The 18,009-nt window shown below is 36.3% G+C and overlaps 1 protein-coding gene across 1 annotated transcript in view; it reads left to right on the top strand.

Annotated features, from left to right (window-relative positions):
- LOC136840268 (unconventional myosin-Ia-like) overlaps nt 1-18,009 on the top strand; it is a 221,328-nt gene that overhangs the window by 123,275 nt on the left and 80,044 nt on the right. Inside the window, exon 4 of the mRNA XM_067106912.1 lies at nt 7,060-7,253. Coding sequence (XP_066963013.1) covers nt 7,060-7,253 — 194 coding nt within the window. The remainder of the gene's footprint in view (nt 1-7,059; nt 7,254-18,009) is intronic.

Here is an 18,009-nt window from a genome sequence, read left to right as displayed (position 1 = left end):
ATATAATCTACCAGTCTCTCCTTACTATTTATACAGTGTATGCAAGAGTATGCTTAAATTTCTTCAAACTTTTTTTGATAGAAGATCCAAATGCCAAAATATGAAGTGAACCCGCATCCTTAACGAGGTATCGTTGACGACCAGACCCTCTCTTTCTTGACCTTAACTTTTTGATCGAATCCTGCCACGGACATCAGAATTACTTCAAATTCTTGTAATTGGATCTTAGGCTTTGTAATGACAAGTATATCCTGTGAAGAATTGGGAAGATCCAAATGCCAAAATATTTATGAATGTGTAAGTGAATTTTCGTTTATATGTGTAGCATAATTATATATTTATATTTACATACCTTCACACATGCATCCATACATACATACATACACACACACATATATATATATATATATATATATATATATATATATATATATGTCCAGACAGAATTAACACCCTTTTGAAGGTGTAACGTAATCCAACGATCTTTAATCATGAAACGGAGTATCGTTGACGACCAGATTTTTCTCCTCTCTCTCTCTCTCTCTCTCTCTCTCTCTCTCTCTCTCTCTCTCACCGTGTATCAGGTGTATGCCTCTCTCTCTCTCTCATCATCGAAGTTCACCCGCGACCTTATTCTCATTCTCACCAAATCGATTAAATGGACCATTTGCAATAGTTTCTACAAAAATAGGGAACAAAACAAAGCAAAGATTAAAATGCATAATAAATGAATTATCGAGTTAGATAACTAAACTCTGAACTGCAAAACACTTCTGATTAAAGAAGTCTCACTATGGCTAATAGCCTGAAAATATCCAAACTCACACATACTCCCCAAATCAATAATTAGTCATGTCAAACCAGTCTACCACATGTTAGAAACAGCTTTGTACCGACATCTGTCCAAGACATCTGTCGGAAGAATCAAAATGATAGAAAACTCCCAAAAATATATGAAATGCAAAACACAATAATGGAAAGTGTAAAATGCATAGCCAAGATATGGCAAACGTAACATGACAAAACAATAATATAAAAGAGGTATGAATATTGTATTAAATCTCCCACACCAGTTCAAAGGTTCATAATGATTAGAAAATCATGGTAAAAAATCACAAGTTCAATTTCCTCCCATAAAAACAGAGATTTCAAACTACCTTATCTGCCGATTTAAAGCCTGGATCCTCTCCAAAGCTATAGACAACTGCAGTTCTATACGTTTACATCAAACTCACTTTTAGGGCAGATTTTGGCACAATCTAGATCAAATTAACGCATACTCACGAATATGCATAACACTTCGGAAGATCACCTGACCTGCAATATTGCTGAGGAATCAAACTATTTGTTGAACACAAAGATTTTACCTCGAGTCTCTCGACCTACTTCCATCTGACTCCATAAATTCTTTCATCACATCTTAAAGCATTGAATATGAAATATATATGTGTCCTTTAAAATATATTTTCTGAAAATATATATATATATATATATATATATATATATATATATATATATATATATATATACAGTATATATATATATGTGTGTGTGTGCGTGTCAAACCTGAGCCGTTTTCCATTCACCATGTTTTTGCAGTGCACCTTTGCCTCTCCTCCCGAGTTCCGTTCAAAGCTGCTCCAAGTGCTTTCTCACGCTCCCCGAAGGTATTTGAATCCGATTTGCAAAAACTTCCGGGAAGACTGCTCTGGGGTCGTAGGGTCCATAAACAATGATTTTCATATTTGTTCTTTCTTTCTCTCTTCTTTTTTTACTTATTGTTGTTTGTTACTTCAGTATTTGGTATTAATCCCTCCTGTTTCATTTGTGTTTTATACATATGCGCTTATGTAGAAAGACTTGCTACAATGGATTGTTGGCTTTTATTTCCATTTGTATATTGTTTATAAATTATACATATACATAAACACATATACAGTATATATATATATATAGTGTGTGTGTGTGTGCATGTAAGGGTGTCTTAAAGATTTTAGAATGTTCCAACTGCAGAAAGCTCAGTGTCAGGCAAATAGGAAGGTTAAACAGTATTTCGTTTAACTTCAATTTATGAAAAGAAACATACTTCAGGAAAGACTCAGTCTTCATTGTTTTTATGGTCAAACAGTTGTTTCTCTCCTGCTTTGAAACCTCGAAATTCGCTTTCTTCTTGCGTGTTCCCTTGATTCTCACGGTTTTTGTTCGGACCTGGCTATACTCGTATATTTTCGTCAGTTTGCCCGTCCCGTCTTCCTCCACATTTAAAAATAATTATCACCACCAAGACTCGCAAAAGTGGCGACGAATTGCTTGTGGTTTAAATAGGAAGGGGGATTCCACATCCTGGAAGAGAAGGGTTTGGCTTGTTTGTAAGTAAAAAAAAAATATTTTCCTCAAAAATCTAGATTCCGCACAGGTCAGATTGTTGTCATTTTCGGAACTTGAGAAGTTGATTTTTACTCATGAACTCGGTTTTTTGTCATATTAGGATTTGTTATATGAAAATATACTTAAAATATAAAAGTATAATGCCTCGTTTGTCATTAGATTGACTGACCCCTCAGTGAAAACCAAGCAGACAGTAGGGAAAATTCTTCCCTTGTAATATTTCTCTAGATCTTTAGTTTGCCGTTAGAGTCTTATGGGAGAGCCCTTCGGTTGTTAAGTTTTGAGCGATTCCGGTGCTTTCAAAACGTAATGATTACTTACAAATTACAACCTAAGAAAAATAAATACTTTTCTTCATTCAGTGTCGTAGACAATATTGAATGCTAGGCAAAGATTACATTTTTTTTGAAGATGATCGCCAGTCATGCAGTTCGATGTACACATTAATGATGTTAGACAAAACTGGCGTTGCAGCAATTAAGGCTCTCCCTATTTTCGTCATGAAACTCTTCTTTCATGTGAGAATATTCAAATGCAACAACACCCAAAAGCCCATTTCATTTGCCGAAATAACTTCTGTCCTTATCAGCGTATTCTTTTAGTTCTTCACTGGATGGGTCGATATCGTACTCGCCTAGCACTCTCCTAGGCCCGCGTTCGATTCTCCGACCGGCCAGTGAAGGATTAGAGGAATTTATTTCTGGTGATAGAAATTCATTTTTCGGTATGATGTGGTTCGGATTCCACAATAAGCTGTAGGTTCCGTTGCTAGGTAACCAATTGGTTCTTAGCCACGTAAAATAAGTCTGATCCTTCGGGCCAGCCCTAGGACAGCTGTTAATCAGCTCAGTGGTCTGGTTAAAGTAAGGTATACTTAACTTAGCTCATTCTTTTGCAACAACGCACAAAACTCATGTCATTTCTGGAGTGAATCCTCCCTCTCTTGTCTTTATAAACACCATGAGTAATTTCTCACACATCGGCTGATTTTAGTAAAACACAAAGATTGTTTTATTTCTGAAATGGATTAAGTTCTCTCCCATCAGCTGATTCGAAAGCAGCACATGTGAATGAAGTGACTCAAAGCGAGTTTCCTAATTTAGGAACTTCCGGTGATTTTGCTTAATAGTTCGTCTCATCTTCGGCATCGCCTCCTTCAAGTTAACAGGTGTTCCTGCACCCAAATGAGCTGTCCTCCGATTCTCTTGGACCAACTTGAGTGGGAGTCCAACTTGCCTTGAAGCACATCTCGACTGGAAGTCTTATTTGATTTGGATTCTAGATTATTTGAAAGTCCACCTCAGCCAAGCAAAATTTATACAAACTTCATGCTGAATGGGAGTTGACATTAATCTCAATCGATAAAAATTTCATCTTAACTGGGATTCTTAACTGACTGAAAGCACATCTCATCTGATGATCCAAATTATCTTGAAGACCATCTTAACTCACTGAAAGTCCATCATTAACTCACTGAAAGGTTGGATGGAACTCATCTTAATTTACCGTAGATTCATATTGATTAAAAGACCATTCTGAATACGAGTCCTCCTTGATTGGAAGCCCATTACTGAAATACCATTCCGGAACTAGGAACAGAAGTCTACGGTAACTCTGTTATGACAAAAAAGTCCAGAGTGACTTTAAGTCTAGTCATAGTTGCCAAGAACTGCCTTAAAAATCGAATGTTTTGAAAGATCAATTTTTATCGTATTCTTGAATGATCTTTATGTAGAACGAAAATGCCTTAGCTGAGAACAGTAACTTACTAATTATATACACCATTGTGTGTTAACTTACATCTTTATGGCATCCATATTATGTGAGTGTATGAAGTCACTATCACCCTTGTCAACCCAAATAGGAATGATTTTGAAATCCTGGTTTAGTTAGAAGTATATATATATATATATATATATATATATATATATATATATATATATATATATATATATATATATATATATATATATATATATATATATATATATATATATATATATATATATATATATACATACATACATATAGAGACACAGACATAGAGAGAGAGAGAGAGAGAGAGAGAGAGAGAGAGAGAGAGAGAGAGAGAGACTTTCCCCGGTTAATCCATTACCTTGGTTAATCCAAGAAGCTTCTCCTCATTTGAAGATCAACCTCATATGTTGGAACCACAGTATGTACCAAATGGTTTTATACCTCTTTAATCTCAGTAGTTTTTTTTTTTGTAGAACAGAGTTTTTATATGCTATTTTTTTTCTAAAAGTAATTTGCTTTTGTAGAGGCGAAGGTCTTGCATTGCACAGTTTGGAATTCTCCTGGCCATATACTCGTTGTATTTAATTTAACTTTTTAATTCCTGTTTGATAAAGTTTTATATATATATATATACACAGAGTATATATATATATATATATATATATATATATATATATATATATATATGTGTGTGTATAGATACATATAAATTGTGTTTTCTCCCTTTTAGCATAAGGGTATTTTAAAACGACCATTCTCTTGATCAAGAAATCGTCAAGGTCTTCGAATATTGTACTGCAATTATCACGAGGTCTTCCCAAGACCAACAAAAAATCTGTTATTTATGTGACTGCCGAGTTTAAGAACTATCTTGAGAATCGTAGATGCTTGGAATTGATCTGTATGTTTGTCTATGTCTGTATGTCTGCAAGAGGGATCTACATGCTAAAGATGATAATAATAATTATTAAAGATATTAAAAATTATAGCTGTTTCCACGGCATTTAATTTATACAGAGTCTTCTCTATTCTATTCTTCTTCTTATCTTTTTTTTTCCTCAGCCTGCAGCTACAGGATGAGGAAAAAAGATAAGAAGAAGAATAGAGAAGACTCTGTATAAATTAAATGCCGTGGAAACAGCTATAATTTTTAATGCAACTACCCTCAGAGAAGGTCTCCTCCCCTATTAAAGATATTATTATTAGCTCACTGAAGAGCAGTCTTTAAATCAGATACCCTTCATAATTTTCACATTATGACTGGAAGTTCCATGAAGATGTCCCCCCGTACCCGGATTAGTGGGTCGAATACAATCTCAGGTGGTATGAATCATGTGTCCACAAATGATCATTTAGACTTGTCTCCTATTCTTATTCAGGTTTCTAATGTTTGGGCTTTTGCCTCTCTTATTGATTCGGTTGAACAAATTTCAGCCTCGGTCTTCTTCAATCTTCATTTCCTCCCAGCCATCCAATAGTGATGTTCGGTGGCGCTACTCGAGCTTCTCGTTCTGCTGAGTGATTTTTTTTTATATGAATATAGCTTTTCCTTTGGAGTAAGTTGTTAAACGTTAAGCTTGAAATGTTGTCTTAAGGACAAACTGTTTCTTTCTGCAGTCGTTTGCTACTGCGCACTGTAACTTTGTTTCCTCCAGGTGCACATGTTTATGCGTTTGGTGAAGTAGCACACTTGGGATTATCTGTTCGTACACATGCTGATCAGTTTGTCCGTTACTGAAACGAAGTGGTAGTTGTTGAAGATTTACACACGGTTGCTACATGTCACAGACCTGCTCAGATAAAATAAAAATATATCTAAATAAACTGTTGATTATTGAAATTGAACAGGAATTGAGGGAAAACTTTTTCTAAAATGTTTTTGTCAATATAACCCTGCCTGCACAGGATAATCATACTGGTCTTGTGTTGCTGTAACTCGTATTGCTCTCAGTGACGTATTAAAGGAACTGGACATTATTCCTCGCTTAAAAGTGATTAACAGAACTTGACGAAGGTATAACGAGGCGGCAAGCAAGAAGCAGAGTCAAGGTGTATTCGGATTTATTGACAAAATATCTGACAGGTCAAGAACTCCTACGAGCGTAAAAGTAGCATTTGACATTAGGAAAAAACAGAGGAATATCTATATACAGTCAGATGTGTTTTCTCACACCTGAAGAATGGTTAACAATTCTATATACAAATTAGGAAGAAATTTCAAATACATATGGTTGGAAAGCTTGCAGTGCCGACATACATTAGTAGTTACAGTTCTCACAAGGACACAAAGTACTTTCTGAGAAATGCATAAAAGATCGTTTGAATCAGGAGCGCTGGATCTGTGTTTCTTGAGAGTACTCGGTGCGTCACGTAGGTTTCTGTTTCGAAGCGAGGACGCTCTGAGGGTCCCGACGACAGATTGGGACCTCACAAAGGTTTGCCGCCAAAATTGGCCACTTGGCGACGAGATACTAAACTAAAAGATGCCAAAAAATGTGAAGCAATTTTTAAACGGGGTGAGGTGGAATAAATCCAGTTGATGGATTAGTTTGGAAAGTTATGGCAGTCAAAAAGAAAAGAGCGCGACAGACGTAGTGGCAATTTTTTTCGTCGCACTGATGACATAGGAACACCTTTTTATGAAGTTTCCTGTTTTTGTGGTGTATTATACTGTATATTGCCATTGTCCATAAGATGATAACGTGCCAGAGACTGAACTATGATTTACAAAGAATATTTTTTAATGACTTATGTATAGATACATATCGGAAATAATCAAGAAAGGTAATGTATGAATATTTCGGGTGAATTCATTGACGTATTTTCTTCATTATCTTGTTTTTTTTAATCATATTTTTATGTATGCAGTTGTGTGATCATGTGTTCATTTGTTCATTTATCAATCTATTCCAGCTATGCCGTGGCCGACGCCGCCCATCGGGGCGTGTGGGAGCGGAATAGCGACCAGATCGTCGTGGTGACGGGGGAGAGTGGGTCGGGGAAGACCGAGGCAGCCAAACTGGTGCTCCAATACCTGGCCGCCATCACGCCCCGCGCCCCCAACCAGGCCAATGAACGCCTCCTGCAGTCCAACCCCGTCCTCGAGGGTGAGTACCACTTGGGGTTTCCATGATCATTATCAGTTGTTTCATGAGGCTGCGTTGTGTGTTGGTCTCTGCGTTTTGTGCACTGAAAATGATCGTGAACTCATTTTCTGAGTCCCATTGTCCTCAGTGCATAGGCCAGAGATCGTTTCCTTCCTTCCACTGCGAAATTCAGAATTCTCCTCCGACTTTTAATCGCTGATTTTCTGCGGGTCTGGGTTAGATAGGGTGATTAGGTTGCTCATCCCATTGTTCAACGCGTGACGCTAGGCCATTTGAGGTCAATCAGACGGTCATCGTCCATCGTCATTTTTTTGGTCTGACTTTCCTGAAAGGAAGTGGGACAGGGGTTAGTTTTAGAAAAGATATCCTTCCTTTGATGAATATATATTACATTTTCGTAAGACATGAGGTTTCAAACCCTGCGCATTCTTGGGAGATCATGTTTATCTAGCACTGGTATTCGCTTCAGCTCACAGTATTTTCACTACAGAAAGTAACATTCGTGTAATTAGCATTACTTGTAAACAAGATATTTTTTATTTCTGTTGTTATTGGTGCATTATTAATATCAGTAGCAATATGAATATTACGACTAGCGTATTGGAGGTATGAATATTATTATCATTGTTATTATTAGTGAACTGGAACTATTCTTATTATTGGCATACTAGAAGAATGACTATTATTGCTTTATTCATATTATCATGATTGCCGATAATTAATTATACTAGTGACCCCATACTATCAAAATGACGGTAGTGTAAGACAAGGCCGAGAAGGCAGGTCCTGGCAAGAGGGACGTTAAGTATTCTTCCGAAGTTTGTTCCAATTCTCCTTCATTTTCCAGTGGTGGAAGAGGCTGTCCCCGGGCTCACCAACGACAAATCTAAACGTAAAGCCTATTTCCCCTATGGTGATACACATTGCTGTGTATTTTACAAAGCAGTAAGGAACTTGACCAGACCGCCGGATAAAGAATGTAATTCTCACTGAGTTGTGCAGTTCTCTTGCCAAATTTGGTTTCCGCATTTAAGGACGCACTTATGCAGAGCAGAATGAGGACTGCGGTTCAGCTTTGAAGGACTGCTGCTGCGGTTACACTTTCGTTCTATTTGCCTGCTTGTTTTTTTTTTATCTTACTCCCTTCTGCCATCTGATTTACCCATCTGGGGTTGTCGCTTTTTTTTTATGCCAGATGAACATAAGGAGATTATTGTGATGTAGAATATCTGTTCAGAAAGGGAACCAGAAACGTGCAGGGCCTGTTAATAGGTTTTTGCCATTACCGTTTTATAAGATGGCCCTCTATTTCTCTCTCCCGCTATATGCACATACACGCACATATCACAGAGACAGACACACACATGCACATACTTGGATTGTTATATCTCTGTCTCCCATTCTGTCTTTTTGGACAGTGTTGTGAATCTATCTCTGGTGCTGCAAAGCCAGTTCCGCTGGTATTTACATATTAGCCTTAATATTAGTATCCTTCTGTCTCGAAGTTATTTGCATTGAAACTGACAGGTTGGTGTCTCTGTGCTCGGAACCCATCTGCTTTCCTGCTGGTACACTGATAACTAAGTATTACTACTCTCGCAAACGGAACGCTATGTCGTGCTCTTTTTAATTTTCTGTAATAAAATACTATTGTGCCGGCTTTGTCTGTTCGTCCGCACTTTTTCTGTCCGCCCTCAGATCTTAAAAACCACGAATACTAGCGGGCTGCAAATTGGTATGTTGTTCATCCACCCTCCATTCATCAAACATACCAAATTGCAGCCCTCTAGCCTCAGTAGTTTTTATTTGATTTAAGGTTAAAATTAGCCGTAATCGTGTGTCTGGCACCACTATAGGACAGGCCACCACGGTGCCGTGGCTGAAAGCTTCATGGGCCTCGGCTCATACAGAAAACTCGATTGCTCCGAAGAAACCTCGGCGCATTTTTTCCTTTTTTTATGGTTAAAAGAACCACAGTTGTATATGAAAACAGGAGTTTTTTCTTGTTTTCCAATATGCAAAATATGCGAAAGCTCCTGTTACAATTACAGACATAGATACAGGTAAACAAGTGTGGATCTTTTAACCAGATTATTTCTTATGGTGACAAATGCTCGGAAAAGTCTTCTGTGATGTAAGTCTTCTTTTCTCTAGCTGCACTACAAAAGCTGAGGGCAGGGCTACCAGTTAAATTAATGCCGTGTCACCAACTGATAATGAAATATCAGATATACAAAGTTCTCTTTCAGCAACTTGGGTCATTGGGTGTTGTTCAGGTGTTGCTACTGAATTTCACTCAGTCATTTAAGAATTCGTGGCTGTATTTTGTTTAAAATAAGTTATAAAATATTTTATGTAGGATTTGCTGTCTCCAGTGATAAATATTCACGGGTATATAATGTCTTGTGTTTTTCAAAATTTCATCTTCCATCTCAGTCAGGTGTAAACTATAAGTAGAGAAGATATGTTAGTGAGGTAAGGTAACTTTTTAACTGAAGAATTAATGAAGTTTCTGTTCTATACATGCTTTCATGCATATATATGCATAGAATTGTGCCGTATAGGATTGAATATACTTTAGTAAGTTCTTAACAAGTGAAAATATCTCTCATTCACGTGGAGGGAATTCAAAGATGACTGGAATTTCGCATATATATTATATATTATTTATTATATATATATACATATACATGTCATACATACATACATAATATATGTATATATATACACACACAGACACACACACACAGAAAAAGAGAGTTCGGGCAAAAGTTTTGTCGAAGATGTTGCATAACCTCTTCCTTGTGAAGCCATATTGATCTTCGAGTGAAGTAAGATACAAGGCCGTCGTCAACTGGGTAAACCTGGCGCTCGCTCGTACGCACACCCGCACGCACGCACATTGCAACATTCGGGGCTTCCTTCCCGTAAGCAGTCCAGTGTGCCCATCTGTCCATCCATTCATCTGTCCATCAAATCTTCTGTCCGTCCTTGGATCCTCCCGTCTCTCTATTAATTCATGTGTTTTCTGTTGTTGCCAATGAACAGTGAACACCTGTTCAGCTTCTGTTCCATGGATCGCCTATCCAGTTATCATTTCTGTCTCTCCAGTCAGATCGTGTATCTGTCCATCGGTTTTAGGCCCAACGGTTCATTTATCCACTTGCCTGACCAAAAGATTAACGTTGAACTCTCCTTAGATCAGTTATTTTTTTCAGTCCTGTCGACTGTACCTGTCCATATTTATTGCCTGGTCAGGTCTTCTGTCATTACGTCGCTTTAGTCCCTTAATGAATCCTTTTTTTTTTTTTTTTTTTTTTTTCCATTTACCAGCTCATCCCTCCTTCCAACAGTTCTGTCAACCGATCATTTCATCTTTCCGTTCTTGCCAAAGACATTCACATAATTAGAGAGAGAAATATTTTTTGCATTACTGTTATTTTTGAAATTTGTATGTTCTGCTGTCGATGTAATGAGAAGCATTTAATGATTCATGATCCCTTTTAAACATATTTGTAATAGGGAATTACTTAGGTGCGTCCAAAATTTTATTTGTAATTCATTTTCTCTAATGTTATATAATATTATATTTCTAACTAAATGATTGTACGTTGTGGTTTCACTCAAAGATGCAATTATTTATTATTTTTTTTTTTTCATGATCATTTCCAGTTACCTTCAAGATACCGAAGTATTATGCGGAGTTAGAATTTATACATGTAATTTTACATTTCCTCTTATGTTAGATATCATTTTCTCTTTTGCCGTTCCTTATTCTGCATTTAATGTCGATCGATTCCAGGTATAATCAGTTGAGCTGTTCAGCCTTATAAGAAATATTTTTATGAAAGTTGTCAGTGAAATATTGATTTTATTTTGTTCCCAACATTCGCTTAAAACCTATGATTTTCTCATATCTGCTCTTTTCTCTTTGTATTTTCCGTATTTCTGACTGCCCGACCTGGCCACCAGTATCTATAAAAATATCGCAATTCTATGACTTCGGTTTTGACCTATTAGTTGTCGCTGTAGCTTTTGTTTAGTGTTTTGGCTTTATGTTCACTTACCGGTTTACTATAGACGTCAGTTCACTCTACTCATTCTTTGTGCGCTCTTGATTATATATATATAAAAATGTAAGGAAAAACAGATCCTTCGGGTCAGCCCTGTGAGAGCAGATGATCAGGCTAGTGGTCTGGTAAAACTATTTTAACAATATTAATAATAATGTTAGTAATTTTAGGTAAAATCAGTCTATATCGAGTTTATACAATAATAATAATAATAATAATAATAATAATAATAGTAGTAGTAGTAGTAGTAGTAGTAGTAGTAGTAGTAGTAGTAGTAGTAGTAGTAGTAGTAGTAAAAGATCTTCGTAAAAACTTAGGATCACATATTTTTTCGCTCCTAAGAATATGCTGTGTAGGCGTCTCTCTCTCTCTCTCTCTCTCTCTCTCTCTCTCTCTCTCTCTCTCTCTCTCTCTCTCTCTCTCTCTCTTTTAGTTTAATCCTCGATTTTTAGTTTAATCGTCGATTAATTCCTTTCATTGTCATATATATATATATATATATATATATATATATATATATATATATATATATATATATATATGTGTGTGTGTGTGTGTGTGTGTGTGTGTGTGTGCGTATGCGTGTGTGTTGAGTGTTTACATAGATAAAAGTAAAGTGTAAATTTATATAATTTATATGTATGTGTATATATATGTGTGTGTTAGATACGGTGAGTGGAAATTAGTTGTCTTAAGTCGTGGAGAGGGCTTTGAAGCAGGGAGGTGAAAAGTATATAAGCATGTTACTCACAACGTGGCACAGTGTCCAGAAAAATATTTTTTGTGACGTCGGCGATCGATAGGCGTAATTCTGCTGTATGAATTGGATCGTAGTAAAAGATAATTTTATCTTTTACTTTTTGTTATTTCTTTTCAGAAAATATAATAGCTTCAGTACAATTTGTTTAGGTGACAGGAATTCAGTCTCGTTTTGGTTTCTTTGAGGCAATATATGTATATATATATATATATATATATATATATATATATATATATATATATATATATATATATATATATATATATATATATTTATATATTTATATATATATATATATGTATATATATGCACATTTTATATACATATATAATCTATTTATGTATTTAATGGTCCTGTTATGAGATAATTGTAACCTGAGTACTATACGACCCCTATACTTTCATTGTGTAATGTAATTTGTCTGGATGCGTGTTAGTCTGTGTATGTGTGGGTTATTGGGTATCTTAGACAGAGCTCCAGTTGTCCCGCTGAATAAATGTGTTTTTATTGTTGCTTTTCTATGCAGTTTATAGCTTTACCGTGTTCACGAATAAGTGTGGCTTTGGCGATTGCCTTATACCAGAAAACTGAAATTAGCAGAAGCTTTCTTCTCATGCAGGCAACCAAGAACCGAATTAACTTGGCGTGGATCATCTACTTTGCGTGGCTCTTTGATCGTTATAGTGTCTCAAGGCTCTGTGAAGGCAGAATAGGGAGGAAATAATTATGTAGAGCTCTGCCCTAAGAAGCCTAGGTTGGGATTGTTATGGCTGCGCTACCAATTGCCCAATTGCGATTCGAATCTTATGGGCGTGTATCTTGTTTAAAACGGCGTGGGTAGAATCTTAGCTATTTTGTTTTGTTTTCCTTTCGTTACAGATAATTTATTGCTCTTATTTAGACTAGTCTTGAACGACTAATTAAAGAAGAAGACGAGAAGTAATACTGTGCTATATATAGGAGTCAAAGCACTTTCGCCGTTGTAGGGAAACAAAACTGTATTTTTTATATATTCCACCAAGGTATAAAAAAGACAGTTGTAGGGAAAGTGAAACTTTAGTTGTTATATATTCCAACCTGATATAACAAGATTAAATACAGATCAACTGAATGCAGCTTCATCAGGTTGATCTTATGCACCTCCATTCCGTCCCGTCGGATTCTCATAGACTTAAAAGTCAGTGCTTTCCCAAACCTCAAGATTCTCCTGCCCCTTGCAAGAGGCTCCGGAGGCTGTCCCATGTCTTGGCCCTAAGGTTCCCCAGATAAGCTCGAGATGGAACCCATTCCGTGGGAAGCACCAGAAGAGGGCTCCTCTGCCTAACCGGTGACCCGGAGTGCCTCTAGTGATTTGATTTGGTTTGATATTGAGAAAACACACAACTATATACCCATTTTTTTTTAGATTCTTGAAGACACTGGCTCCAATACGCCAGCCAGTGCATCACTTAATAGAAACTGAGGGTTAGATTGTTTTTAACTCCAACTCCCAGAGTCAAAGTTGTCCAAAATAGTCTTAAGAGGAAGTTTTAAATGGGTCCCAGACCTTTTTGAGTGTAAATCAGACTTAATTTTATAAGCAATCCTCTGGCAATTCCGGAGTGAGACCTGGGTCCTTAGTCTAGTAGAGGTGCCTTATTCTAGTGGATCCCAGTGATGCTTGGAGGCCACAGTTCTACAGGAGGGGTTTCTTTCTAGGTACCTAGGTTTAACTGAGGGACACTCCAGAGTTTCATGCACAAGCCAAGGGGAAAGCGATGATGCACTTTTACGTCATTGAAATCCAGAAGGGTTAGTCCTGATCTATTTAATACATTTGAATTTAACTCAGCTTAATTTAAGAAAACTCCTTTAATATAACTCTGTAAATGCAGCACGATTCAATGCACCTTCATGTATTGCCATTCTGTTTACAACAGCTGTAATCAGTGCAGGTTTAATGCAGCCTTTTAACATCTTCATTTAAACCCGATCAATTTAATCCGTAAGCTAATTTCATAAAACTCGATGTAATACGAAGCAGTATGATGCAATTTCGATTTATTACTGCTTGATTAAATGCAGCCCCAACAGAGTTCATTGTAATGCAGCTCCAGTGCAGTTTGATACAGTGCATTTCAGTTTAGCGTATGATCTAATGCTGCTTTTTTTAACACCATTGATTAAATTGTATGTTAGTAAACAGATGATTTAAGACTGCTTGAGAATCACTTCTCGAGTATTCTTTTAACTTAGTTCTTTGGTCAAAAGAAAATTATGCTTCTCCGGAATTACTTCTACTATTTTTTTTTATATCGCCCACTGCAGTATGATGCAGGCCTCAGACCAGAACGTCCTCGTCTTTTTCCTCTCTGGCGAAAGCCTTTGAAATGAATTGTAGACACCTGAAATCGTGGATGAAGAATTTACAAAGTTTAGCAAGGTTGGAAGCGAAAGCTTTTTGAAGATTTACAGTTAGCTGGACCACCTTCCACCATTGCACGCCCCCCTCTCTCTTCTCTCTCTCTCTCTTTGTTTTAATTGGTTTTTCAGAGATACTGTTCCTTCATTCCTTCTTTAGTCTTCTCATGTGAGAGATCGCTCCGTGAATGCTTTATTTGGTTTGATGAAAGTCACAGTAATGACGACAGGAGGGCTCGGACACCGTTAACTGGGTTCGCCAGGGTTGAGCATTTATGTGTGTGTGTGTATATATACGTAAATATATAAATATGTATATATATGTGTGTGTACATATACAGTACGTATATATAAATATATATATGTGTGTATATATACTGTGTATATATATGTGTGTGTGTGTACATACATGTTTATGTGTATGTCTATGGTATGTATATTTCGAGTGTACATATTTACTCAGTAATATAAATATGCATCTAATTAACTAGAAATTTGTTAAAGTGCTTGTATTCTTTACCCTAGGAAGTGCTCTCTGAGGAGTAATAGCACTGAGGGGCACTGAGGAACTATTTAATCCCATTGCCGCTGTAATTTGAACTATTAATAAATTTTTAAGCAAGTTACCTAACGGTTCCGTATGTGTATGCTTGTGCCGCCCTGCGTGCACACGTAAACGCAAACCTCAAATGTGTACTGACACGTGGGCGCCCAAGTGTGTGAGTTGAGGTTAGTACAGTCAGGTTGTGTTCAGCCAAGGTCCTTCAATTCTACAGTATATTTAGAGGACTTTGTATTCATCTAAACACCAAATTCCTTGGATGAGTGTACGTACACATGTAAGTACAGACCCCCATACATATGTGCGGGCGTGTGTACGAGCTTTGTGGATGGAGGGAACAGAAGTCTTCCTTTCTCCTCACAAAGTTTTATATGGTATTGTCGTTCAAGATTGCTATTTAAGCAGTTTGAGAACACCGTATGAACGGGAGGGACCCCGTTTTCCATTGTGATGGGGGACTATGAAGTTTTTTCCATGGTGGTTCGCTGATGTGACTGGTTTGAGAAATGAAGGGGAGAGAGAGAGAGAGAGAGAGAGAGAGAGAGAGAGAGAGAGAGAGAGAGAGAGAGAGAGAGAGAGATTTTTCTGTCTGTAAGCTGAATGTTTATGAATCTTCATATATTTCTTTAAGAAAAGGGAGAATGAAAGATATATGTATATATATATATATATATATATATATATATATATATATATATATATATATATATATATATACAGTATATATATAAATAATTTTAAAGTATTTCTCTATTATTGTCGCCTTTACTCAGCTTTGTCAGCCAATAATGATTGTATGATCTTTTAACTATTAAAAAACTGTAATGTCTCTTTCAGGCTTGAAGGTGTTATGTAGAAACAACGAAACGCGTCGCAAATAAAATGGTCTATTCTTTTCCTGATGAGATTATATATATATATATATATATATATATATATATATATATATATATACAGTATATATATATGATTATATGTGTGTATGTGTGTAATTATAATCGCATTAACACTTGATTGTTTATCACACATCACCAAAGATGAAAAAATACGAGACTGGATGTAGGTCCAGACCAGTTTCGACTTTATTTTTAAAGCCATGGACGAAGGACTCATACATAATGGTAGATTTCACAGTATATATGCTAAAGGGATGGTACGGGCATATCTACTACCTTCCTTAAAATTTAAACATTTTACACACACACACACACACACACACACACACACACACACACACATATATATATATATATATATATATATATATATATATATATATACTGTATATATGTATATAAACACAAAATCCATGAAGGAAAGAGAATCATTGGGGTGCTGCAAGGCTGAGTAAAGGACTATAAGTCGAAAGGCCTTGCAGCACTCCATTGTTTCTCTTTCCTTCGTGGATTGTCTTTATTCATATATTCATCACGTTCCATATTTTCGTGATTCAGTTGTACACACACACACACACACACACACACACGCACACATACACACACACACACACACACATATATATATATATATATATATATATATATATATATATATATATATATATATATATATATATATATATATATATAAATATAAGGGAGAGTGAGACAGAGGGGTTATAACTTTTATCCTTGAAGCTCATTGGTCATAACTTTAGTGAATGTCCCTTCATATTTTGTCTGAGAACGAAAGAGACAGGATGAGAGATAGAGATAGATTATCATGTTTACATCAGCAACATAAATCACTATTTATAGCGCATGCAAACATTTATCTTTTTTAATGCATAAAGACTGCCCAGTTTTTGCCTTTGATGTATAATTTCATATCAATATGTAATGGTTTTTACAAAGATATAGAAATTTGCACACAGAGTAGTTTGTAGTTAGATGACTCCTACCCAGTGTAGAATTATAGTCTTACTGTTTATAGTCATATTCTTGAATTTGAATAACTTCGCCGATTTTGAAGGTATGTCTTTCGCAACCATGCACACAATATAGCTATTATGGGTAAACCAAAGCGCAAAAGCGCCACTTAAGTCACTGTAAACCTCTTTTCTCAAGAGGGAAATAAGAAGAAATAGATCCTTAATCAGCAAAAAGCATTGAATGGATTACTTTCAATTTTTATTTTAAGCATAACTAGAATCAGTTGCTATTGCATTTACATCAAACAACTTGCATGTCTGTCATGTACATTATACATAAGAATTTGGCGCAATGGGAAACATTAAGTTTGACCAAAACTTGGGTAAGTTGCCTGGACAGACTTCATTTTTTTCTTGCCGCATTACAAGTGCAAAAAGTCTTTGAGTTTACTAAAAAAAAAAAAAAAGGTAGAATTACCGCGTGGAAAAAACCAAAATACCACTGAAAGAGAGGATTTATTGATAGAAAAGAAACCATACAAGAGTGTACAAATTATGGAGCCGTATCAGAACTCCACGGGCTTGGGAAAAACCTACCTGTCGATCCAGGCGTTGAAGCTTTATGATATTATTGATATGAAATCCTGACATCACTTTTTCTTATCGTTCAGATCTCTGAACGTTCATTCCTTTTCATGTTTTTCTCTCCTCCTTGGATTTTTCGCCGTCTATTTTCTTCCGTATTTTCTGCGTCTTGATCATCCATCTTCTCTCCCCACTCAAATTTTCGCAGTTTTTCTTATCTCATTCCACCGAGCCATTACAGTCATTAATGACAAATTTATCATTACCGTTATGGCCAGTTTAAACGACTTTGGCCTTGGGTGCTTGCCCTGCGTATACCTCTTTTACATACTGATGACCTGGTGGTAAGTGCGTTGGCAGGCCTGCATGGGACTCATGTTGGCCGGTCTGTGGGGGAAGTCTTTTAACGGCAGTTTACAGGTGAATCATGTTCGAAGTCTGCGTATGTAAAATGTCATTTCATTTGGTGGGTAACAACCAAATGGGACGTTTTATTTAAGAGATTA

This window comes from Macrobrachium rosenbergii, chromosome 7 (genome assembly GCF_040412425.1).
Source record: "Macrobrachium rosenbergii isolate ZJJX-2024 chromosome 7, ASM4041242v1, whole genome shotgun sequence".
Classification (NCBI taxonomy): domain Eukaryota; kingdom Metazoa; phylum Arthropoda; class Malacostraca; order Decapoda; family Palaemonidae; genus Macrobrachium; species Macrobrachium rosenbergii.
The sequence above is the reverse complement of the archived record's forward strand: the minus strand, read 5'-3'. Positions and strand labels throughout refer to the sequence as shown.